Source organism: Orcinus orca, chromosome 19, assembly GCF_937001465.1.
Source record: "Orcinus orca chromosome 19, mOrcOrc1.1, whole genome shotgun sequence".
Lineage (NCBI taxonomy): Eukaryota > Metazoa > Chordata > Mammalia > Artiodactyla > Delphinidae > Orcinus > Orcinus orca.
In genome coordinates, this window is record NC_064577.1 from 47,623,611 (window position 1) to 47,651,225 (window position 27,615).

At 43.0% G+C, this 27,615-nt stretch overlaps 1 protein-coding gene across 2 annotated transcripts; it reads right to left on the reverse strand.

Moving 5' to 3' along the window:
* Window positions 1-1,226: 1,226 nt before the first annotated feature.
* Window positions 1,227-27,237, reverse strand: DUSP14 (dual specificity phosphatase 14). Of its 2 annotated transcripts, XM_004271714.4 has the most exons (3): window positions 27,080-27,237; window positions 3,612-3,694; window positions 1,227-2,529 (listed from the first exon to the last, which is right to left on the reverse strand). In XM_004271714.4, the coding sequence occupies exon 3, from the start codon at window positions 2,435-2,437 to the stop codon at window positions 1,841-1,843; it is 597 nt and encodes a 198-aa protein (XP_004271762.1). In that variant the 5' UTR covers window positions 2,438-2,529; window positions 3,612-3,694; window positions 27,080-27,237; the 3' UTR covers window positions 1,227-1,840. The 2 variants fall into 2 exon arrangements, with proteins under 2 accessions (XP_004271762.1, XP_049558239.1); XM_049702282.1 differs by lacking the exon at window positions 27,080-27,237 and having other exon boundaries at window positions 3,612-5,003.
* Between the last annotated feature and the right edge of the window lie 378 nt (window positions 27,238-27,615).

Below are 27,615 nucleotides of genomic sequence, written 5' to 3' on the forward strand. Positions count from 1 at the left end.
GCAGGAACTTTTTCTTAATTACCAAGAACATTCTCTTGCTGTGTACAATTTGAGTTTTGCACATTTACCCAGAGACTACCAGACTTACTAGAGTTTGCCTCCATACTGTAGAAGCCGTAGGCTCCACAGCCAGTTTGTTTTTTCTGATTGATTTTTGATCATGTGCTGCTGAGGCATTTATGGGGTGCTCTGATTTCCCATAGAAACTATTAATTTCATTTTAATTTTCCCTTCTAGACAGTAATGGTGCATGCTTATAAAAGTGGACAAAGTGTATAAAATAAGAAAAGGTGGAATTTAGAGGGAAACCATTGCCACAAATCAGGTAAAATCTGGAGGATATCATGTATAGAAATATGTGGCCACTGGCATTATATGTAGGGCTTCTTGCCAAAAAGACTGAAAATCTAGGAAATTTTTCTGCAGATAAGCAAGGAAATGAAGTAAAACAAAGCCGTTGCTGGGACAAGCAGCTCCCCTATAAAAGCAAGGAGCAACCTGCTAACACCCAGTGGTTTCCCAGGAGCGTGCAATAGAGAAGAGCTAATAGAAACTTCTACCAAGTCCCATCCAGTTTCTGGGGGCTTCCCTGGTGGCACAGTGGTTAAGAATCCGCCTGCCAATGCAGGGGACACGTGTTCAAGCCTTGGTCCGGGAAGATCCCACATGCCGGAGAGCAACTAAGCCCATGTGCCACAACTACTGAGCCTGCACTCCAGAGCCCATGTGCACAATGACTGAAGCCCACATGCCTAGAGCCCGTGCTCCGCAACAAGAGAAGCCACCGCAATGAGAAGCCTGTGCACCGCAACAAAGAGCAGCCCCCACTGGCCACAACTAGAGAAAGCCTGCGCGCAGCAACGAAGACTCAGTGCAGCCAAAAATAAATACGTTTTTAAAGTTTATAAAAAAACAAAGTTTCTTTGATGGAGGACTCACTGCTTTGGTGCCCTCCAGTTCCCAAGAGACAACTGAAAACTGTACCTTTTATTAGAGTGTACACTGTGCTGTTTTCTACTGTTCCAACACTGTGAATGAGGTTAATACCTGCCCATCTGCAAGGATGGGCAGTGCTGACATGATTCAAGTGGGATGTCTGATTTAAGGAGCATTCATAATTATCACAGGAGCCGTATTTTAACAGCTGTTGGAGAGCATCTTTCTTCCCTCATCCACACACATACACACACACACACACCCTGAAATTCTTATCAGTAAAAATTCCAATGTTAAGCAGATATATTTATTAAAAATAATGCTAATATAGTCCTAGGGCACACTGATTCCAACAGAGTGTTTGCAGATTCCATTATAATTAACAGCTAAATAATAAAGGCTTGTTTTTTAACTTACAGAGTCACTAAATAATAGGAGGAAAGGAAAGAGGGCTGATCCAGTAGAGACTGACACTGGTATCAATGTTCCCTAAGCATTTGTTTGGTCGGCAGCCTTGGGCAAAGCGTGTATCTAAAGGGTTAATCGGGGCCCAAAGTGATTTTTTGCACTGAGCTCCTCCCATGATGCCAAAAGGCATGGGATTGAGAATAGAGCAGAACCAGTTTATTAAACTGTTCAAATTGTTAAAAAGGATTAAAAGCCAGTTAAAGATTTTCATAAACTATTCCAAAATGTTAGTTTTAAAAATGTCAGTAGCCATGTAAGCATTCCCCTTACGTTCCTCCCCTCCCTCCTTTCTCTCTTAAGATAGACATGAACACCCAGTGTAAAAAACACTTCAGGGAGAACCAAAAGTCAACCATTTGGAAAGAAAGGTGAAGAGCAGACGCGTGCAGCAGATGCTGGTACTGCTCAAGGGGCTGCTGATGCAGGCTTTGGTGACTTATATCCCCCAGTAAGGCATCAGGTGTCGGGACTCCTTCTCGTAAACGTCTGGAACTATGCCATAAGGTGTCTGTACCATTTTAACTGTCGACTTCCCAAAGAGCTGGCGCTCGTAGTCTATCAGCTGCCTCCAGAAGCCCACGTTGGGCCTGATGACGGGCCTCCGGGCTTTCACCCAGGTGTACGCCTCCAGCAGGCACACGTTGTGGTATTTCATCAGGTATGCGATGCAGAGCGTGGCCGAGCGGCTGACCCCCGCAGCACAGTGCACCAAGGTGGCCCCGTGTTTCCTGCTCACGCTGTGGATCTTGTCAGCCACGGTGTCAAAGTAGAGTCCAATGGGGGCATGAGGCATGTCAGCCAGAGGCACTTTAACATATTCAAACTGGGGCCAGTTGAAATTGGGGATCTCGATGGTAGCATTAACAATGCAGGTGATGCCACGAGCCTGGAGGAGGTGCCGGTTGGAGGCTATACTGCCTCTGCCCAGGAAGAGCGAGGAAGTGATTTGAGCAATGCCTCCTATGTCTCCCTCAGAAATCATCCGAGGGGCCATGAGAGTCCGTGGTAGCGTGCTGTGACCTCTGGAGCTCATGAAGACGCCAGCAGTCACACTTGCATCATTGGAAGTAAGACCAGAGTGTTTTGTTTTCCTCCACCAAGGAACTGGAAATTACAGTCACTTTCCTGCAAAATACAGGTATATATCAGTACTTTAAATGCTACTGATTCATCACAGCCTTCTGCAGTGTTTGTGGAATGGGAAGGTAAAAGGATTAGAAATGCTTATTTTCTATAATAGTGTGTGCTTTCCAGGACGTAGACAAATCATTTTCATCGATTAACAGTTAGGAAAAGTAGTCTAAGATGCCAATATGCAAAACCAATGTAAAAGTCAGCACTCTGGTGATTTTTTTTTTTTTTTAAAGGCACTAAATAGAAAGTCATCCTATTTTAGGAAAAGTTAAAGACAGAAAGAAGCCCAACTACTCCCTGAACAACAACCTTGCAGGGTCTTGCTCTTATTGAAGGGAGTGGTGTTCCCTGGTAATCAGGAAGAAATCAGAACTTGTGATCCTTTCTGTGGCCATGTTCTTTCATATACTTCTCTTGCCTACCTCCACATCCACGATGGCCATATTCTCCTAAACCTAAATCTAGACATAGAGATCGTACATAGATTATACTTACAAAGTATAAAAACGATATCGCTTTAGGTAATACATCCAATGCGTGGCCTTTGCAGACTAAAGAGATACTGAATTGGGTCAGTTACAGAAAAGCCAGGACATATGGTCACCTTAGCCCTTTATAATTTAAAAAACAGCTAACTATCATATTTGTGACATTTGAATACCTGTGCTATGTCATTTCCGTAGAAACAATCCTAGGCAATTTGAAGGCCATGGTCTCAAAAATTCATTCGTCTAAGTTAATGAGCATTTTAGCTGACCTGACCCCGGGTGTGGCTAAATTACTTCACCTTCCTCAGCCAATTCTAAGCTCCAAGATGTATCCCACTGGCTTAAGATGTATTGGAATTAAAATTTAACATTTGAACATCTATATTCTTTCATTAGTACAGTAGTTATTATAAAAGACATTCAATATTATATAATCTCTATGTAGTCTTTCATACCACTTTATAGTCTGTGCCCTCTGAGAAGTGTGCTTATCCCCACCCAGGGTACCGTAGGGATGCCCACGGTGATTTCAGTTAGACAGGAACATCCCCGGTTCCACAGACTGGTGATGCTGGGACTACTCACTTGAGGAGTCTGATTACTCTGGCGTCCTGCGTCTGCAAAGTCCTAAGTGAATGAGTGCTGATGAGAGTGGATACAACTCAGATCTGCAGAAAGACAAAGAGGCAAGAATATGGTCAATCAGGAAGTTCAAAAGAATTCCTCCTGGGTTTTGTTTGTTTGTTTACGGTACGCGGGCCTCTCACTGCTGCGGCGCACAAGCTCCTGACGCGCAGGCTCAGCGGCCATGGCTCACGGGCCCAGCCAATCCACGGCACGCGGGATCCTCCCGGACCGGGGCACAAACCCGCATCCCGTGCATCGGCAGGCGGACTCTCAACCACTGCGCCACCAGGGAAACCCTCCTCCTGGGTTTTTACTACGAAATTGGGTTTGACTGGAATAAATCTAGGAAGTGGAAAGCATGTTAAATATATCTCCATGTGCCTTTAAAGAATGTGCCAGTAAGAAATATCAACCCAAGTCTCAGATTTCTGTTAATGACACATAACCCACGGTGTGAAAAATATTAAGTGCTATTTTGGCCACAACCAAGATGAATTTGAGAGGAGATTCAGAGACTACAACATGCTGAAATGTAAGGCTCTGCTCACAGGGCCAGCAAGAGATGCAGAGCAAGCTGGACTCTCTTCCCTGTGCCCACAGTCCACCTGGCAGTGTGGGACTGTCTGCAGCGTGCTAGATGCTACAGTGGGTGCAGCAGCCAGCCAGCTTTGCGAAGAGCCGTGCTGCAGAGGTGGCTGCAGCTCTGAACGTCAGCTACAGGAGGTGCTGGTGGTGGACAGCAATTTGAAATTGCTTTCATTTTGTATTCTCTTCCAGGTTGGCCCTCTTATTTACTCATTTATGTAACAATATGAACACCAATCAGTATCATTAAAAATGTGTTCCTTCCCCAGTGGCATGCAAATCAATGAAGTTAGAACACACCCTCACAAAACATAACTCAAAATGGCTTAAAGACTTAAATATAAGACATGACACCATAAAACTCCTAGAAGAGAACACAGGCAAAAACATTCTCTGACATAAATTGTACCGCTGTTCTCTTAGGTCAGGCTCCCAAGGCAACAGAAATCAAACAAAACCATAAACAAAACAAAACGACAACCTACAGACTGGGAGGAAATATTTGCCAATGATGCCACTGACAAGGGCCTAATTTCCAGTATATACAAACGGCTTATACGACTCAACAACAAAGACACAACACAAGTGAAAAATGGGCAGAAGACCTAAACAGACTGCTCCAAAGAAATACGGACGGCCCATAAGCACGTGAAAAGATGCACAACATAGCTAATCATTACAGAAATGCAAATCAAAACTACAATGAGGTACCACCTCACACCAGTCAGAATGGCCATCATCAAAAAGTCTACAAACAATAAATGCTGGAGAGGGTGTGGAGAAAAGGGAACCCTCTTGCACTGTTGGTAAACTGGTGCAGCCACTGGAGAACAGTGTGGCGGTTCCTCAAAAAACTGGAAATAGAGTTGCCACATGATCCTGCAATCTCACTCCTGGGCATATATCCAGACAAAACTATAATTTGAAAAGATACATGCACCCCTATGTTCATAGCAGCACTATTTACAATAGCCAAGACATGGAAACAGTCTAAATGTCTATCGACAGATGAATGCATAAAGATGCGATACATATATACAGTGGAATACTACTCAGCCATAAAAAAGAATGAAGTAATGCTATTTGCAGCAACGTGGATGGACCTAGAGATTCTCATTCTAAGCGAAGTCAGAAAGAGAAAGACAAATACCATATGATATCACTTATATGTGGAAACTAAAATACGACACAAATGAGCATATCTACAAAACAGACTTACAGACATAGAGAACAGACTTGTGGTTGCCAAAGCGGGGTGGAGGGGAAGGATTGGGAGTTGGGGATTAGCAGATGCAAAGTATTATATACAGGATGGATAAACAATGAGGTCCTACTGTGTAGCACAGGGAGCTATATTCAATATCCTGTGATAAACCATAATGGAAAAGAATATATATAACTGAAAAAAGAAGTGTTCCTCCCCCGTATGTCCCTCTGCCTTTCCCACGTAACCACTGCACTTAAATTTTCATTTTTTTACAGCTCTGTTGAGACACAGCTGACATACAATTTGATGTACAACTTGATGAGGTTTGACATGTGTGTACACTCAAGACACCATGACCTCAAAATGATAAACATATCCGTCACCCCCAGAATTTCCTCATGCTCCTTTATAATTCATCCCTCCCTCACCCTCTAGCCCCATTCCCAAGCAACCACTGATCTGCTGTCACTACAGTTTACATTTTCTAGACTTTTATACAATGGAATCATACAATGTAGGGTTGTTCTGTTTGGTCTGGCTTTTCACTCAGCATAATTATTTTCACATTCATCCACGAAGCTGTGTCTATCAACAGGTCATTCCCTTTTTTTGCTGACTAGTATTCCATTGTGCAGATACAACATGGTTTATCTCTTCACCTATGATGGAAATGGGTTGTTTCTAGTTTTAGACTAGTACAAGCAAAGTTGATGTAAACACTCATGTGTAAGTGTGCATATATGCCTTCCTTTCTCTTAAATACCTAGGAGTGGAAGGGCTGAGCCCTATGACATGTGCATATTTAACATTTTTAAATAGTTTTTAAAAAATAGTTATAGCTTGCAACCTAAGAGGCAGGCTTCTAATTAAACACACATATAAGGGTCTACTGTAATCCTCTCCAGAGACCTCACAGGGCAGGCACTGTCTTTGTGCTGTCCCTCTGCTGTGTTCCAGAGCACCAGTGTTTCTCAGAGAGTAGCTTCTATGTGTGTCTGGTGCCCTGGCTTTTGTGGCTGCCACGCAGGGGACACCTCTTGATCACCTAGCTCTGGGGGCAAACACAGTTCTTGGCTGGCTACCAACCCTGGGGCACAACACAGCCAGCCAACTGAAACACACCCTCAGTCTTTCTGTGAAAGAGGCCTATTTGCTTTTCCTGGAGCTTCAGCCTAAGGGGCCAGCTTCTGCTTTGGCACACTCTGGGGACAGAAGCCAGTGGACGCCATCTGTGTGTTCACCCTCTGCCTCACTCCAAGTCTCTGGTATCTTCCAGAAAGGAACTTGTATACTCATCTGGTATCCTGATTTTTGTCACTGCTGCCCAAGGGACACCTCTAGATCACCTGGCTCTGGCAGACAGTGGGACTTACTGCTAGTCATCCCACAAGACTGTATATTTACATACTTTAAAAGCTGGTGACTGAGACCCTTCCCTATAGAATACTGACAGGTCTGGACCCACCTGCAACTACTGGAAGCCACTAAAAATAAAATAGTCTGGACAATCACAAAGGTTTGAGGGACAATCACAAAGGTTTGAGAGACAACCAAGATTAAGGCAGGGTTGAATGGTAAGATTCATCTCCTACACAAGGTCACTCCTCCAAGACTGGGAGAGGTGGCTCTTTTATCTAATGCACAGAAACCAACAGGGAGAGTCTAAAATTAAGATGAAAAAGTAGAGGAATATGCTCCAAATGAAAGAACAAGATAAAACCTCAGAAAAAGTGATTAATGAAATGGAGATAAGTGACTGACCTGTTAAAAAGAGTTCAAAATCATGGTCATAAAGATGCTCACTTAACTCGAGAAAAGAATGGATGAACACAGAACTTCAAAAAAGAGACAGAAAACATAAGGAAGTATGAAAAAAGTCACAGAGCTGAAAAATACAATAACTTAACTGAAAAATACACTAGAGGGGTTCAACAGCAGAGTAGATGACAGCATAAAAAGGATCAGTGAACCTGAACACAGGGCAGTAAAACTCAAACCACTGGAGCAGTAATAAGAAAAAAGAATGAAAAAAAGTGAAGATTGCTTAAGGGACTTATGGGATAACATCAAGCAAACCAACATTTACATTATAGGGGTCCGAAAGAGAAGAAAGAGAGAGAGGAGAGGGGTAAAAACGTCCCTGACCTAAGGAAGGAAACAGACATCCAGATCCAGGAAGCCCAGAGAGTTCCAAATAAACCAAACCCCAAAGATACCCACACCAAGACACAGTATAATTAAATTGTTCAAAGTAAAAACACAAGAGAATTTTAAAAGCCAGAAGAATACAACTAGTTATGTACAAGAGAACCCCCATAAGACTATCAGCAAGTTTTTCAGCAGAAACTTTGCAGGTCAGAAGGGAGTGGCATGATATATTCAAGGTGTTGAAAGAAAAAACTTCCAGACAAAAATGCCAGCAAAGTTGTCATTCAGAATTTAAAGAGTTTTCCAGACAAGCAAAAGTTAAACTGGCCTTACAAGAATGAATGCAACTTTTTAAAGCTGAAAATAAAGGCCACTAATTAGTAACAGGAAAACATATGGAAGCATAAGTCTCACTGGTAGAGGTAACTATAGTACACTTTAGAAAAATATAATGTAAAGGTGGTATGGATTAATTACTCATACAGCTAGTATGGAGATTAAAAGATATAGTAGTAAAAATATAATAATTAAGGGATATACAAGATAAAATGGTGTAAAATGTGACATAAAAAACAAAAATGTGGGGGATGGAGGAGTAAAGATGTTGTGCTTTAGAATGAGTTTAAACGTAGACTGTTATAAGTTGTTATGTGTAAGCCTCATGGTAATCACAAAGCAAAAACCTATAGCAGATTCACAAAAGATCTAAGAAGAAAAGAATCTAAGCATACCACAAAGAAAATCATCAAGCCACAAAGTAGCAGAGCAAGAGAAGAAAGGGACAGCGGAATTACAAAACATCCAGAAAACAACCAAATGGCAGTCAATAATTACTTTAAATGTAAATGGACTAAATTCTGCAATCAAAAGACAGAAAGGGGCTGAATGTATTAAAAAAAAAAAGACATGCTGCCTACCTCAGATGTAAGGATACACACACTCACTTCAGATGTAAGGACACACACAGACTGAAAATGAAAGGATGGAAAAAGATATTCCATGCAAATGAAAACCGAAAGAAAGCTGGGGTAGCTATACTTAGACAAAATAGACTTTAAAATAAAGAGACAAGGGCATTACATGATGATAAATGGGGTCAATCCAACAAGAGGATATAACAGTTGTAAATATTTTTGCATCCGACATAGAAGCATCTAAATATATAAAGCAATATTGGGACTTCCCTGGAGGTCCAGTGGTTAAGACTCTGTGCTCCCAGTGCAGGGGGCATGGGTTTGATCCCTGGTCAGGAAACTAGGTTCCCACATGCTAAGATCCTGCATGCTGCACCACACAGCCAAAATTTTAAAAAAGTAAATTAATTAAAGCAATACTAACAGACCTCAAGGGAGAAACAGACAACAGTACAATAATATGGGACTTTAATACCCCATTTTCATCAATGCATAGACCATCCAGACAGAATATCAGTAAGGACACATCAGCTTTAAACTACACATTAGACCGGGTAGACTTAACGCATATATACAGAGCACTTCATCCAAAAGCAAGAGAATACACATTCTTCTCAAGTGCACATGGAACAATCTCTAGGACATATATTAGGCCACAAAACAAGCCTTAATAAACTTAAGAAGATTGAAATCACATCAAGCATCTTTTCAAACCACAATAGTCTGAAGCTAGAAATCAATACAAGAAGAAAACTGGAAAATTCACAAATAAGTGGAGATTAAACAACATGTTACTGAACAACCAATGGGTCAGAAAAGAAATCAAAAGAGAAATCAAAAAAATACCTGAGACAAATGAAATTGGAAATACAGCATACCAAAACTTATGGGATACAAGAAAAGCACTTCTAAGAGGGCAGTTCATAATGATAAATGCCTACACATCAAAAAACAAGGAAGATCTCAAATAAAGAACCTAACTTTAGGGACTTCCCTGGTAGCACAGTGGTTAAGAATCTGCCTGCCAATGCAGGGGATACGGGTTCGACCCCTTGTCTGAGAAGATCCCACATGCCGTGGAGCAACTAAGCCTGTGTGCCACAACTACTGAACCTGCACTCTACAGCCCTCGAGCCACAACTACTGAGCCCACACTCCACAACTACTGAAGCCCGTGTGCCTAGAGCCCGTGCTCTGCAATGAGAAACCACCACAATGAGAAACCCACACACAACGAAGAGTAGCCCCCGCTCACCACAACTAGAGAAAGCCCACACACAGCAATGGAGACCCAACGCAGCCAAAAATTTTTTTTTTTTTAAAAAAAGAACCTAACTTTACACTTCAAGGAACTAGAAAAAGAACAAACAAAAACCCAAGTCAGTAAAAGGAAGGAAATAACAAAGATCAGAAGGAAAATAGAGACTAAAAAGACAACACTATAGAAAAGATCAATGAAACTAAGCAAAACTCTTTGAAAAGATAAAATTGGCAAAACTTTAGCTAGACTCAAAAAAAAAAAAAAAAGAGGACTCAAAATCAGAAGTGAAGGAAGAAATTTTTACAACTGATACTACAGAAATACGAAGGATCATAAGAGACTACTATTAACAATTATACACCAAGGCTGAATCATGAAGAAAAAGAAAATCTGAAAAGACCAATAACTAGGAAGAACATTGAATCCATAATCAAAAACCCCTCAACAAACAAAAGTACAGGACACAGTCAGCTTTTCTGGTGAATTCAACCAAACATTTAAATAATACATACTAGGGACTTCCCTGGTGGTCCAGTGGTTAAGACTCTGTGCTCCCAAGGCAGGGGGCCTGGGTTCAATCCCTGGTCTAGAACTAGATCCCGTATTCCTCAGCTAAGAGCCCACACAACGAAGATCCCATGTGCTGCAACTAAGACCCAGCACAGCCAAATAAATTTTTTTAAAAAAGAAAAAGAATACATACCAATCCTCAAACTCTTCCAAAACACAGAAGAGGAGCAAACACTTCCAAACTCATCCTACAAGGCCAGCATTACATTACTACCAAAACCAGACAAGGGCACCACAAGAAAAAAAAATTACAGGCCAATATCTCTGATAAACATAATGGAAAAATCCTCAACAAAATAGCAGCAAACTAAATTCAACAATATACTAAAAGGATCATACACCATGATCTGGTGGAATTTATCCCATGGATGCAAGGATGGTACAACATCTGCAAATTAATCAATGTGATACACCACACTAAGAAAAGGATAAAAATCACATGATCATCTCAATAGGTACAGAAAAAGCATCTGACAAAATACATCCCTTTATGATAAAAACTCTTAACAAAGCAGGTATAGAGAGAACATACCTCAACATAATAAAGGCCATATATGACAAGTCCACAGCTAACATCATACTCAGTGATGAAAAGCTGAAAGCTTTTCCTCTAAGATCAGGAAAGAGACTGGGATGCCCCTTCCTGCCACTTTTATTCAACATGGTATTAGAAGTCCTAGCCAGAGCAATTAGGCAAGAAAAAGAAATAAAAAGCATTCAGATCAGAAAGGAAGAAGTAAAACTGTCACTATTTGCAGATGACATATTATATATAGAAAACCCTAAAGACTGGACACACACAAAAAAAGTTAGAACTAATCAATGAATTCAGTAAAGTAGTATACAAAGTCAATATACAGAAATCTGTTGCATTTCTGTAGACTAATAGTGAACTATCAGAAACAGAAATTAAGAAAACAATTCCATTTAAAACTGCATCAGGGGGCTTCCCTGGTGGCACAGTGGTTGAGAGTCCGCCTGCCGATGCAGGGGACACGGGTTCGTGCCCCGGTCTCCGAAGATCCCACATGCCGCGGAGCAGCTAGGCCCATGAGCCATGGCCGTTGAGCCTGCACGTCCGGAGCCTGTGCTCCGCAACGGGAGTGGCCACAACAGTGAGAGGCCCGAGTACCACCAAAAAAAAAAAAAAAAAAAAAACTGCATCAGGAAAAATAAAATATTTAAGGAATAAATTTGACCAAGGAAGTGAAAGACCTGTATACTGAAAACTGTAAGACATTTATAAAAGAAACTGAAGAACACACAAATAAATAGAAAGATATATTTGGTGCTCATGAACTGGATTAATATTGTTACAGTGTCCATAATACCCAAAGCAATCTACAGATTCTGTGCAATCCCTATCAAATTTCTATCAAAATTATCAAATGCCTATCAAATGGCATTTTCACAGAAATAAACAATCATAAAATTTGTATGGAAACAAAAAGTCCCTGAATAGCCAAAGCAATCTTGAGAAAAAAGAACAAAGCTGGGGGGCATCACACACCCTGATTTCAAACTATATTACTAAGCTATAGTAATCAAAACAGTATGACATCAGCATAAAAAAAGACACATAGATCAATGAAACGGAATAGAGCCCAGAAATAAACCCATGTATATATGGTCAATTAATTTACAACAAAGGAATCAAGAATATACAATGGGGAAAGGACAGCTTCTTCAATAAATGGTGTTGGGAAAACTGAACACCACAAAAGAATGAAACTGGACCACTATCTTATACCATACAAAAAAAACCTCAAAGTGTATTAAAGAGTTGAATGTTAAGACCTGAAACCATAAAACTCCTAGAATAAAACATAGGAGGTGATAGCTCCTTCACACTGGTCTTGGTGGTGATTTTTTGGATTCAGCAACAAAAGCAAAAATAAAAATGTAGGACTAAATCGAACTAAAAAGCCTTTGCTTTTGTTTAGGAAACTAAACAAATGAAAAGACAACCTATGGAATGGGAGAAAATATTTGCAAATGATATGAACAATAGGGGTTAACATCCAAAATACATAAACAGTGTGTATAATTCAATAGCAAAAAAGAAACCCCAAACAATCTGATTTAAAAATGGGCAGAGGATCTGAATAGACATTTTCCCAAAGAAGAAATGCAGATGGTCAACAGGTACATGAAAAGGTATTCAACATCACTAATCATCAGGGAAATGCAAATCAAAACCACAGTGAGATATCACTTCACTCACACCTGTTATAATGGCTATTATTGAAAAGACAAGAAATAAAAAGTGTTAGCAAGGATGTGGAGAAAAAGGAACCCTTGTGCACTGTTTATGGGAATGTAAATTGGTGCAGCCACTACAGAAAACAGTATGGAGAGTCCTTGAAAAGTTAAAAATAGAATTACCATATGATCTAGCAATTCCATTTCTGGGTATTTATCCAACAAAAAATGAAAACACTAACTCGAGAAGATATATGCATCCCCATGTTCACTGCCAAGACACGGAAACAACCTAAGTGTCCATGGATGGATGAACGGATAAAGAAAATTTGGTATATATACACACCATGGAATATTAATCAGCCATAAAAAAGAAGGAAATCTTGCCACTTACAACAACACAGATCTTGAGGGCACTATGCTAAGTGAAGTAAGTCAGAGAAAGACAAATACTGTATAGCATCAGTTATACATGGAATCTTTAAAAAAAAAAAAAGCTCATAGATATAAAGAACAGATTGTTGGCTGTCAGAGGTGGGGACTAAATGGGTGAACAAGGTTAAAAGATACAAACTTCCAGTTATAAAATAAGTCATGGGAATGTGATGTACAGCATGGTGACTATAGTTAATACTGTATTACATATTTGAAAGTTGCTAAGAGAGCAACTTAATCTTAAAAGTTCTCATCACAGGAAAAAAATTTTGTTAACTATGTATGGTGACAGACGTTAACTAGACTTACCATGATGATCATTTTGCAATATACACAAATATTGAATCATTATGTTGTGCACCTGAAACTGACACAATGTTCTATATCAATTATACCTCAATTTAAAAAATTAAAATAATTCCAGCTTTATACTGCAGTGGTTCTCACACTTGGCCTGCATCAGAATCACCTGGAGGGCTTGTTAAAACAGATTGCTAAGCCCCGCCCCCAGAGTTTCTGGTTTAGTAGTTCTGGAGATGGGCTCTAGAGCTGCCACTTATTTCCCACGTGATGCTGATGCTGCTGGTCAGAGGACACACTTTGAGAACCGCTGCAGAGGTGGATGCTGTGGTGTGCCACCCAGATTCCCCTTCAAGACTGAGGCACTCAGAATGCAGGTTCTCTCCCCAGAAACCGCCCGTGCCTGAAGGGAGCTGCCTTGCCCAAGCTTACCACTCCTCGTTTGGGGACCACACCTGCTGACCAATGATACAGAGGTACACAGACGTATATAGGTGAAACTGCATCATGAAGACGAACAAGGAAGTAGTCGCATAAGGAAATGCATGCGGATGTGAGGGTCAGATATGCATGCAAACAGGCAGAACTTTAAAAGAACAGCCTGTCCTGCAGCAGAGCACATTCTCATGCCACTTCCAAGTCTTTCCCTGGCAGAATCCTAAGAGTTTAAAAAGCAAAGTCACCGTGGTAATAAACACACAAAGTTAGGCTTTTGAACTGCTGGTGATAACTCCATCCTCAATGTGGAAGATGCTAATCAAATTTCCAACCAGGTTATCTAGTTACTGTCTAATTAAGAGGGACTCAGTCTCGTGGTCTCCCAAATAATTATACTTTTGGGAAAACCACTTGCCCTCCTGAGGCATGTGTCCCAGGCTCACTGGCCTTTTCAGCAGAAAGGTCTTCATCAAGGGCCATGGGTAAGTGATGGGTGGGCTGAAAGCCTAGCTTACTCAGTTAACTCCCATTCGTCAGGCAGTGATAGGGTACTTGGTGCTGCAGGGAAAAGAACGCAGATTGTGAGTCCTCAGGGCAGAATCCAAGCGAGACAGACATGATGCTCCCTCCCTGCTGCTGCTAGTCAGTCTCGTGCCAAAAACCTGTTTAAAATGCCAAAGCTGAGTCCAAGGTTTAGAAAAACAACTTCTGCCAGAGAGCACTCAGAGGGCACAGATGCTCCTGTGACCAACACTCCCGACCCCTTTTACAGATCGAAAAATACAAGGTTCAGAAAGGGTGAGATGATTTCAACTTGGAGAAGACAAGTCACAGGGCCAAGAGAAGATCCAAGGTGTCTGGATCCCTTGCTCAAGCCCACACACAGCTTCTCTGTGCCTGTGCGGGGGTGGCTGCGGCCTCACTACCTGCCCTACAGGACTCCCGCCCCACCAGCACCTTCAGTGCACGAGGGGCCTTAGATCTGCCTAAGCAGGACATGTTCAAATGCTACACACAGAGAAGAATGACCCCAAATGGGCTGCCCCAGTTTCTCCTATTGCCCAGAAGAGGGAAATACTGCCACAGACAGGTACACCTTTCAGGACCCAGAACGCTCTCCTGATAGCAGGGGGACCTCAGCAAGGAGCAGTCCCAGAGCAGGAACAACAGGAAGCCCTAGTTTGCTTCATTTCTAAGATTAGCAGGTTCTGATCATAATGAAAAAAAGAAAACATGCATATTACATCACAGGTGTGTCAAAATCAACTTAGTGAATGTGTACAGGAAAACGGAGAAGGATATCTATTAGGAGAGTAAAAGACTGACCATGTTTGAGGGATCAATGATTGCAAGATGCCTTCTGAGTGACAGCACCACTCCCATTGCAGCACACTGGTCTCTGGGACAAGGATGACCAGAGAGAACACCAAGGAGTGTCCATGTCGCTGTCCATGGTGTTCAACTCAGCCCTCCCAAGTTGCTCTGGCAGCTGCATTTACCTCTTGGAGGGAAAAATGCTTTCCTGGCCAGGGGAATGGGGGTGGGGTGAGGTGAAAGACAAAAAAGAGGAGGTGTCCTAAACCAACCCCAGAGAGGTGTTTTTGTTGTTGTTTAACAAGTTATAAGAAATGTCAGGGATGATGCTGGTCTCTTTGAATAACGAACATCAAAGTGCTAAATGCTAAGTAAAATGCAGAATTAGTGTCTACCCAGTGGGCCTGTAATCTCAATAATGCATTAAGCTATTAACAACAGCCTGCTCCCTGCACTGGAGAGCTGCTGAATGTGGCACCAGCGTCTATACCAGCAGCAGATGCAGAATTGCTACCTGGTGTCACAGCCTATTCAGAGCATCCGTCCCACTGCCACAGAAGCTACTTTTTTTTTTTTTTTAATGACAAAAATCACTAGAATCAGGAGTTAAAGAACTGAAATTCTATCTACTGCTTTTTCTCCTCATGTTGAATAAGCAGAAAAATGGCCACAGTGGTGCTAGAGATGACCATGTAAAATGATCTAAGACATTTTTAGCTTTAGGGATTTCAGAGGTTTCCAGTATATACTGGAGGCCTACATTGTTTTTATTTTTTAATACATGAAAAGCCTATGTAATCACATTTTCTTTTTCCATTGAAGTAAATGTTTATCTAGTTCTTTCAAAAAAAAACTCTTAAAAAAAAAACAAACTCTTAAAGTCACCCTTTTTAAAAGAGAGGTGGGCTTCCCTGGTGGTGCAGTGGTTAAGAATCTGCCTGCCAATGCAGGGGACACGGGTTCAGCCCTGGTCCACAACTATTGAGCCTGTGTGCCACAACTACTGAGCCCACGTGCCACAACTACTGAAGCCCACACACCTAGAGCCCATGCTCCACAACAAGACACCACAATGAGACGCCCGCGCACCACAACGGAGAGTAGCCCCCACTCGCCACAACTAGAGAAAGCCCACGCACAGCAACAAAGACCCAACGCAGCCAAAAATAAATTCATTTTAAAAATAATAATAAAAAATAATTAAAAAATAAAAGAGGCATTTTAGCCTACATTGTTGTAAATAAATACTACTTTTCTCATTACATTTCGTTATTAAATCAAAAATGTGTTCCACTGGGGAAAGAAGTTAAAATACTCTTAAAAATAAAAATCACAGTGTGGCAAAATTCAAGGGAAAAAACTTTCTGACAAAACATTAAGCATCGGGACGTCCCAGGCTTCCCTGGTGGTGCAGTGGTTGAGAGTCCGCCTGCCGATGCAGGAGATACGGGTTCGTGCCCCGGTCCAGGAAGATCCCACATGCCGTGGAGCAACTAGGCCCGTGAGCCATGGCCGCTGAGCCTGCGCATCCGGAGCCTGTGCTCCGCAACAGGAGAGTCCACAACAGTGAGAGGCCCACGTACCGCAAAAAAAAAAAAAAAAGAATAGGGATGTCCCTTGTGGTGCAGTGGTTAAGAATCTGCCTGCCAATGCAGGGGACACGAGTTCGAGCCCTGGTCCAAGAAGATCCCACATACCGCGGAGCAACTAAGCCCACGCACCACAACTACTGAGCCTGCGCTCTAGAGCCCGCGGGCCACAACTACTGAGCCCACGTGCCACAACAACTGAAGTCCGCACACCTAGAACCCTTGCTCCACAACAAGAGAAGCCACCGCAATGAGAAGCCTGCACACCACAATGAAGAGTAGCCCCCTCTCCCCGCAACTAGAGAAAGCCGGCACGCAGCAACGAAGACCCAATGTGGCCAAAAATAAGTAAATTTATATTTAAAAAATTAAGAATAAAATTCAAATACTGAGTTATATTCATGTTAAAATAAAATGAAATAAAAGATATTCACAAATTGTTCTCAGTTAATCTGGAAAGCTTTAGTAATTTGCTGAAACACCTCAACATCTTACATTTGGAGAAGGGGTTGTTTTTGCTTTTCCCACCATATAATTTAACTGATAAGATGGCTGGGAAGAGGATAAATACACATAATACACATAGAACTAAAGAATCTGAGAATCACCATTTTAGTTTGGCCACCGATATTGCCCCAGTGTGTAGCTGTAGAGCAACTGCCCGTGTAGTCGTGACCTGGCTGACATCTTGATATCCTCATGTGGACCACTAGCCCATGAACTGAGCCTAACAAAGGCTGATCATTTTAAGACACTAGCCAGCTGCTGGATGGAGAATATACCACAGTCCAAAGGAGGACACAGGCAGTCCACTTGATGAGAGCAAGGAAAAAAAGCATGCTAATAGTGACAGAGATGCACATTCTTTAGAAGTTTAGTTCCATACGATAAATTCATCGATTCTCATGTTGGAAACAGAATAAGTAGAGAAAAGAGACTATAAATAACTATCTATAAAAGGTGAACATATGCATTTATTTGGGTATCAGGGGGCAATCTGTTTACATTTGGAATTGAGTTTTTTAGTCTGGTCCTCATCCACCTTGGTGTTTAAGTTACTTGTCACTCATTCACACAACAGTACTTACTGAGTTCATGCCACGTGTTCAACACTATTCTAAGTGCTGTTGGGGACTGTGGCAGAATGTATTGGCGAAAAATGGCCATAACAATACCCTGCACCCCCCATGACCTTCTTACAACGTGACCAACTCAACCAAAAGAGAACAATAGAAATGACGCTTCAGAGGCTAGATCATAAACATGTCAAACACCTCTCCCTAGTCTCTTGAGACTTGCTCTTGGAACCCAGCTGCCATGCTGTGAGGCAGCCCAAAGAAGCTGGGCAGAGTCACCATGTGGAGAGGTCATATGTGGGTGTTACAGCCAGCAGCCCAGCGGAGATCCCAGCTGACAGCCAGGATCAACTACTAAATATGTGACTCAAGACACTTCAGTGATTCTAGCTCCCAGCCATTAAGTCACCCCCAGACACTGTGGAGCAAAGACAAGTTGTCCCCACTACAGGAGGTTCAAATTCTTGACCTACAGGAATCTGTGAGCAAACACAGATTCCTGTAGGTCAAGAATAAAAATGATTTTTATACCACTGAGTTTTGAAATGGTGTGCTATGCAGCAACAGTCACTAGAACAGGGATATAAAGTAACAGAAGACATCACCCTGTGCTAGGATTTTATCATCTTCAAGAGACGACACAAGATACACATATAAAACAGATGAGGACTTCCCTGGTGGTACAGTGGTTAAGAACCCGCCTGCCAATGCAGGGGACACGGGTTCAAGCCCTGGTCCTGGAAGATCCCACATGCCGTGGAGCAACTAAGCCCACGCGCCATAACTGCTGAGCCTGTGCTCTAGAGCCCACGAGCCACAACTACTGAGCCCGCATGCCACAACTACTGAAGCCCGCATGCCTAGAGCCTGCGCTCTTCAACAAAGAGAAGCCACCGCAATGAGAAGCCCGTGAACCACAACAAAGAGTAGACCCCGCTCACCGCAACTAGAGAAAGCCCGCGCACAGCAACGAAGACCCAATGCAGGCAAAAAAAATAAATATTTTTAAAAATGAATAAAACGGATGAATAACAATTAGAGATAGACTAACAATAAGCGAATCAAATGAGTGGTGCAAACAGCAGGTGCTGCAGTAATGCAGAGAAGGCACAGGGTTAAGACAAAGTAAAACAGTCAGTGGTGCTGAAAACCTGGGTTGTTTGTTTCTTGGGGAAGTGTCTCATAGATTACACTATCATGCCTTTTCTCCAATCCATTTAAAACATGCTGCCATTCTTGCCTTGCAAGAGCCTCCTTATTTTTGAGATTCCAAATGAAGAACACCAGCCCTTTTCTATAGCCCCTCACTACTCACAAAGTGTGGTCCAAGGCCCAGCAGCATCAACCTGGAGCTTGAATGAAATGCAGAATCTCAGGCCCCATCCCAGACCTCCAGAATCAGACGCCACCGCTTAACAAGATCCCAGGTGATCTGTTTACACATTAAAGGGTGAGAGACACAGCTCACATTAATCTGCCTCGGTCTGTCCCACTGGACTTGCTGAAGCCAACTCGAGCGCCTGTTTTGTTTAAGCCACACGAGCACGCTCAGCCTCTCACAGATCAGCGTCATTCTGCTGTCATGGTTCCCAGATGAGGAATCAGAGGCAAAGGAGGTTAAGAGGCTTTTCCAGACTCTACACAGAAAATGAGTAACCCCACTGGGACCAGAACCCCTTCTCCATGAGTTGTCCATTTGTTGATTAGTCATACAATCTGACCACAACAGATCAACTGATCTAAAGACTACCAAAATGTACACTTCACTGGGGAAGAAAATAAAAACTGAAGAGACAGAAATTAAGGAACATAAATTTAGTCTGTACTTTATCTATAATCTGGACATTCATCTAAAAAATCCTAAACTGCTAAGTGGTATGAGATGGTCTTTGGGTGTGAAAAGTCTGATCATCCTGAACCCAGAAAATGCTTGCAAAATTCCACAATCACATTTAAGCTTGTTTGGTGACAACTGGAAACCAATTTGTGCCACAGCCTATACAAATCATACTTTTAAATCTTCAAAGAGTAAGTGGTAAAACTTAAACATGAATCACAGACTCCTGGCTAAGTGGTGAACTTTGATTTGTATAGGTCAGAACATCTAGACCCAGAGTACTTAAAAAAAATCACGTCAGCAATTAAACCCATGGCACGTATAAGTTTGCCTCAAAATTGTGAAAGTCACTACCGCCCTCTGAAAAGCAGAATCATGAAATCTCAGTACCTTTCATAAAGAAGATCTCAGTCCTTAGAAGTTCATTGTTACTTTAAGGGAGACAAAAACGAATTTATAAATTAGAATAAAGTTCACAGGACTAAGACCTCAATGGTGAACAGTTGAGCACTCTTTGAGCATCTAACCGTTTGATGTCTCACTAGATATATCAACGTTTTTAAAATTCAAGCAGTGAGCCTCAACCTCCTCCCTGCAGGGGCTTCTATATCATACCTCGGGCCGCTTCCACATTTTTGGTGCTTTTACACCAAATTAACTTCATTTGTAAACTACTGATGAATTAACTTCCCATTTTTCTTTATAAACCAAAGGCATCTATAATCATCTATGAGAGTTTCTGAGCAGAATAAGATAACCAGGTAAGTCTCTTGCATTAGCTGGATGCTGCATACCCCTATCCTTGCTGAGGGACAGCAGGCCTCCCGAATTCTGAGGGCAACTGGGTGTATCTGAGCCTCCCTGGAGCAAAGGAAGGAATCAAGTTTTTAGCTAAATAGGAGTCAAAGAACATAGCATCCTGAAGTTATTCCCTTGGCTTTAATGGTCTCCTAAAGAAATAGTCTTATACAAAGAGATAATACACATAGTTCTTTGTAGATTATACTACTAATTACTAGTCATATGCTAAATGAGAATGCAATGGTCTCTGAACCTCATTCTACTCTTGGTCAAATCAGGGGCCGACAAACTATGGCAGGCGGGCCATGTCTGCTTGGCCACCTGTTTCTGTACAGCCCATGAGAGAAGAATGGTTTATACATTTTTAAATGGTTAAAAGAGAATTCAAAAGAAGAACACTGTTTCATGGCACATAAAAATTGTATGAGATTAAAATTTCAGTGTTCATAAATGAAGTTTTACTGGAGCACAGCCGTGCTCATTTGTTACATATTAACTGTGGCATTTTCATGCTACAAAGGCAAGCTTAAAAAGGCAAGTTAAATAGTTGCAACAGAAACTGTGGACTTCCCTGGTGGCGCAGTGGTTAAGAATCCGCCTGCCGATGCAGGAGACACGGGTTCGAGCCCTGGTCTGGGAAGATCTCACATGCCGTGGAGCAACTAAGCCCGTGCGCCACAACTACTGACCCTGGGCTCTAGAGCCCACGAGCCACAACTACTGAGCCCGTGTGCCACAAGTACTGAAGCCCCCACGCCTAGAGCCCGTGCTCCCAACGGGAAGCCACCACAATGAGAAGCCCGCGCACCAGAACGAAGAGTAGCTCCCGCTCACTGCAACCAGAGAAAAGCCCGCGTGCAGCAATGAAGACCCAATGCAGCCAAAAATAAAATAAGTTAAAAAACAAAAAAACTGTATGGCCCACAAGCCTAAAATATTTACTACCTGACCCTTCACAGAAAAACATTTGCCAACCACTAGTTGAAATTATGTTATAAAGCCATCATAGTATACGGCAAAGGAATATTTTTCCAAGTGGTTCTAAGGACCCTGCATGAGAATCCTGCATGAGAATCACTGGGCTGCTGGTCAGAAGGCTCTGTGGCTCTATCTGCCACATCACTGTTTACTAGTTAACAGAAGCAACACCCTCTTGTTCAAGAGTCTTCTCCTGTGGCTCTGCAAACTCAAAGACCTAAGGAGTCAAAAAGGCCTGCCATGCTCCACCGATGCTGAAACTGTTCTGGGACAAGGCACCAGTAAGCCCAGCAGTTGCATATAAATTTCAGAAGGGCCTTTTTGTCCACTGAGACCTCCAGATGGCAGGGGAAAGCTGACCAAACTGGATAGGAGGTTACTCTCTGTCAGGGTAAAAGCAAGAATGGGAAGTGCTGAGGTGAGCGGGGAGGGCCATGGGCTGCACGTAACAGGACACGGCCGTAACCTTGGCACCAGGGCTCCCCGCTCTTCCCTGCAACAGGTGGAAAACAAAGCTCCTCTGTAAATTACAGCCTTTGGAAAAGGATACCACGAAACACAAAATTTCTCCCCCCATCACTCAGATTAAGAGGTTCTGACACTACTTTTCATCCTCCTACTATGGGTATGTTTTCTTAAAAACTTCTAATTTATACATATGTAGTTTTTAAAATTATGGTTATTTTAGAGAATCTGAAAAAAAAATCCTTTAGTATATGAGTAAAAAAGTATTCATGATTTGTAAAGACTGAAAATAGAGCAATTTAGCCATTTCCCAAGATGCCTTACAGAAGAAATTTAAAGGAATTACAAATCTCACGTTCTTTGGACTACTGTTCTTCTATCAGCCCTCCAACTAAGAAAAAGATCTACTTAAGGGTGGGGTTTTTTTTCAGATGCTAATTTATCTTATTATTCAGAGATAATTTCATGATGACAGTTGAAAGGTGTTTTCTAAACGTACAGAATTGTATTTCTGCCCTTAGGATAGAAAGAGACTGTTAGCAGATAACACCAGGCACAGTAGATGCTCAACAAACACCTGAACTTAATAATTTAATAACTGTCCTGACCTGACCTTCCCATCCCTCCCTATCCTCTCTCCCTTCCTCTTTCTCTTTCCCTCCCTCCCTCTCTCTCTCTCACACACACCCCAGCTTTAAATCCAGCTAGCAACACCAAACACAGGCAATTAAAGTTACCCTGGCAACTGTCTACTCAGAAAGCAGGAACTCTCTATCAAACCCGGTACTACCTCTACTGTCGAGTATAAACGAAGACTTGGAGAAAAGGACACTTCAAAGATTGTAAAAGAAGCATTTATTCCTGTAGCAAAGAAGCTGTGGTTCCTTTGGAATTGCCAAGGAATTCCTGTGCTGGTGCCTCTAAGGGATCTGCATGTGTACACAATCATGTGAGTACCGGTCCTTAGAGGGTATTTTCACAAGTACTGGCCTGGGTTCCTGCACACATCACACACTAAAGCCAGCACTGCTGGCCTGCACATTCAGAGCTGGGCACAAGGCAAGTATTCTCCAGCACAATGCAAATCACCACATCAAGGCATCTGGTGGCCCAAGAGGTAAAATTCTTCCAAAATCTTTAAAACTTCCAGGTACTAGACATTTTAATTTTTAATACTTCATTTTGCATATTTAAATTTCTCTATAACTACACATCTGTTTAAAAAAACAAAATCAATGGAAGGATTCTATTGGGTACCTGTCAGCCACATAGAGTGGAAAACCATCTCTGGCTTTCAGTGGTATGTAGTCCAAACCATACAAACTTAAGTGTATAAAAATACAGTGGCACATGAAGGGCCAGAGGTCAAGCCACCTAGGTGAAATTTATTCATTCATTCAAGAAATAGCCAGACAGGGCTTCCCTGGTGGCGCAGTGGTTGAGAGTCTGCCTGCCGACGCAGGGGACACGGGTTCGTGCCCCGGTCCGGGAGGATCCCACATGCCGCAGAGCGGCTGGGCCCATGAGCCATGGCCGCTGAGCCTGCGCGTCCGGAGCCTGTGCTCCACAACGGGAGAGGCCACAGCAGTGACAGGCCCGCGTACCACCAAAAAAAAAAAAAAAGAAGGAATAGCCAGACATGTTGTGGTTAAACAGCAAGTACAGTGGATTATAAGTTCAAGGCTGACACCACTGGAGGAATTGGTACAACCGCTTTGGAAAATAGGCATCAGCTAATAAAGCTGAGGATATGCACATCTATGACCAGCAGTATTCATAACTGCCCTGGGCCAGAAACAACCCAGATGTCCATCAACAGCGGAAGACAAATAGATAACCTGTGGTATATGCATACAAATATGAACTAATTACAGTTACAGGTAACAACATGGATAAATCTTAAAAACCATAAATGCTGTAAGAATTTGAACCAAAAAATTATATATGTGTGTATATACATATATGTATAAATACCCACACTTACATACATATACAGATATATGATGTTGACCCCCCCCCAAAATGGATTTACAAGAATACCTACATTAATTCCATTTGCATAAAAGTGAAAAACAGGCAAAATGAAACTATATTGTTTAGGGTTAGTATTTAGGTGATAAAGCCTGTAGAAAAGAAAGGAAATGACTTTCACAAAAATGAAGCTATTTACTGGCTGGGTTACCTCTGGGGTAAGGAGAGAGGTGGTCATTGGGAAAGAGTGGAAAGAGGGTACTTCTTAACCTGCAAGATGGTTACAGCTGTTTTCTTTAAAATAATTAAGTTATCCATTTATGTTTTATACCCTTTTCTGTGTGTTATAATTCACAATAAAAAAGTTAAATAAATACAATGTTGGTTTCCAGTAATTCAGAACCCTTACAATTCTGGCCTATCTGGGGAAAGAACACTTCCTCTCTGAATATCATTACTGGCCTGTCAGCTTCATGAGGCAAGGACCTTATTTGCCTTCTACCCCAGTAGTCAGCACTGAACCTTTCGCATGGCAAAAGTCTCAATAAATGTCTATCTATAAACACTTTTTTTTCGGCTGGGCTGCACGGCTTGTGGGATCTTAGTTTCCCAACAAGGGATCGAACCGAACCCGAGCCCTCGGCAGCGCAGAGTCCTAACCACTGGACCACCAGAAACCCATACACTCTTGATGTGAATTTTGTTTTAACCCACCTCTCTTCTGAAATTACTGATTTGAACTGTGCCCACATTAACATTTCCCTTTCTGTCTTCACCCCAGTCAGGCTTTCATAAATAACTAAAGCTACCATCTTAAATATTCGCTCTGTAAGTTTATACTTAGGTGCTGTTGCTTTAGCAACTCTCCCTGCTTTCCACTCCCTTTTATGCCTCCTCACAAACAAAGAAAAGACGAATACAGTAGATTTTTGTTTTTAATGGGGGAAGTTTTCATTTGCAACCAAGAGTAACGCCAAGGTTCTTAATGATTTAACTGTTTTGAAGTTAAGAAGGGGTCATTTCTGCATTGCCTGGAGAAATACTACCATGCTATCAGGGTTAATACAACTTTACGACCAGCTGTATTTAAAACACATGCTACCTGTTCTAGACAGAAACCCAGTCTCTATAAACAGGATTGAATAATCTGTTTAATAATATTAATATTAATAATAATCTATTTCAATTTAAAAAGTCACTCAGGAAAAAAATAAGCTAGAGGTTTTCAGACTATGCAAACCAGAAAAAAAAATCACTTTGTGCAAACAGACATTTATGAAAATGCTTAGAAAAGTCTAAAAGAATACACACAGACCAATAAAGATACACGCAGCAGTTACTTTTGGGACAGATGCTCAAAAGAAGGTTTTAATCTTATCTGTGAAGTTTTAATATTTTTCCAAACAGAGAATGATTAATTCTTGGTATTGGGAAAAAGTATTTGTAATCCACCTCGCCTTAAAATAAAATCCCAATTGCTAAAGAACCTACCAAACACAGTTCCTTCCCTAAGGAGCAACATTTTAAAATGCTAAAGTTTTAAAGGATTTCCTGTACTTACACACCTGGCCAATTTTTTTATGGTAAGAATATAGATTTATACCATTATATTAAAGAATATTACACAAATCATACCTGCATTCAACCAATGTGAGAGATTTCAGCTAAGAACACAGCATAGATACGTTGGACACTAACGTTAAAAAGCCTTCGAATGAAGTAAACTGTCTCCCATTTTATGGGGGAAAGCCAAAAATATCAAGCATCTACCTCTCCTCCCCCAAGCGTCAGAAGATGAGTCAGAGCTGGAGGCAGGAGTAGGGCCCATGTGTCAAGCCGCCTGTGCAGGGCTCCTTCCTTCCTCCACCAGGCAACCCTCTGCTCCCACCCACGTCGGGGTCCCTGCCTCAGCCTGTCCCTGATGTGAATTCTCAGGTGCCTCTGGTGAAGATGAGGCAGTTATTCATTCTGGGGGCTCCTCCTTCCCTGCATTTCTAAAGGGAACCTGAGAATGGGGGCCTTTAAGAGTCCACAACAAGTTAACAGTCACCAAATGCAGCTCAAGGAAGTGGAGCTTCCAGATACACTCACACAACTTTGCAAAGAATACAGCACCTTTGTTCCCCTCATTTTAAAGACTAGGAAACACGCAGAGAGCAGCTGTGACTTGTTCAGTATCTCTTAACTTTGTGACAGAGCTGAGTCCCAAGCGTGGAGCTGCTGGCAGCCCCATCCCGTGACTTTTAACTGATCTGTACAGTCTCAGGGAGTACGTTCCAACATTCCATGACATTTCTGAGTGGCCTCATGGACAAGGAATTCCAGGAACTCTGGTCCATATTCCTTTCAGGTGAGTAAAGAATCAGGACTTGTCGTTTTGCCTCCGTTTTCAAATCCGTAAAATGGGACGTAATGCTTTCTACTTACCTCTCTCTTAAAACTACATTGAACAGCTAGTTAACACGTGCTAAACGCCCTGAGGTCTTGCTGGATGAAAAGCACAAGGCACTTAAAAAAAAAAAAAAAATCCCTACACAGTAGAACTGCATCTTTAAGTCACTCCTCCTTCCCTTGCCTCTGGGATGCCCAGTTACCATAACACTGGCTGGCACCACTGGAAACATCCACCTAAATAAAATATCGTTATACAATCCACTTAAGGCAACTACATACAGCATGCAACTCCTCTCGCACACAAACAACGACTCAACTTCGCTGTGGAGCAAGGGTACTTAGGAGAAATAAAAAGACATGTTAGCACTGTGCTCACCAATCCACCACCGTAGAGAAATACTCAAGTTGAATACTTGGCATTGCTGAAAGTCAAGTTGCTTCTACCAACGCACCAGAAACCTTTGGAAGACGCAAAAAGCCGCCGACGCTCCCGTGGCTCGGAGCGGGCGAATGGTGGCGACGGGGTGAGGAGGCAGAGAGGCCATGGCTGGACCGCAGAGCAGAGGGGTCAGGGAGGGGGAGGGGAACAGAAAGGATGCTCGCGAAGGAACCAGAGGGCTGGGACCCCGGCCCAGGCGTCGCCGCAGTGGGGAAGCAGCCGGGGTGGCGGGGCGGGGGGCGGGGAATGCGCGCCGAGAGCCGGCGAGGCAGGGTCGGGCGGTGAGGAGGGAGCGCTGCGTTGGGCGCCGGGCCTCTCCTCTCCCCGCCGCCCAAAGGATGCGAGAACCGCCCGAGAGCAGGTGGGGGACGCCGGCACAAAGTTTCCAGAGACCACGTTCGCGCAGGCCCTCGGCCATCCGGTCCGGCCAGGGCCCCGGGGCCCGGTCGGCGCCAAGTCCCGCCCGCCCGCTGCCCGCTGCCCGAGCCCGCGGGCCCCATACCGGCTCGCCCGGGCTCGCAGCTGACGCTCTTCCCTCCTGCGCTGCTCCCGGCTTCTGCCGGTTATCCGCCGCGCGCACGCCCCTCCTTCTCCCCTCCGCCCGCGCCCGGGGCGGGCCGCGCGCACGCTCCCTGCGCCCCACCGCCCTCTCCCCAGGCGGGGCGGGCGCTCCGGGCGGGGGCGGGGCCTCGGCGCTAGAGGCAAGCTGCGCGTAGCGGGGCGAGCCGGGGGGCACGCGCGGAGCTGCGGACGGCGCGCGTGCGCATTGTGCCCTCCGCCGCCGAGCGGGGAGTCCGGGGCGCGACCCCGGCTCGCACCGCCCCAGCTGCAGCGGCAGACCTCTGCTCAGGGGGCTCTTGTTGTGTCCTCATCTGTGTCTCAACATACGCCCCCGCTCCTTCCCCACTTCAGCGTCTACCTACAAACTGGGTTTGGGCGTGGGTGCAGGGATGATGAACTAGGGTACTTTCTGGATGTGAGAGGGTTAAAGGCAAGAAAACAATACAAATGTAAAGGGTGTGAACAGTGCAATTAGTG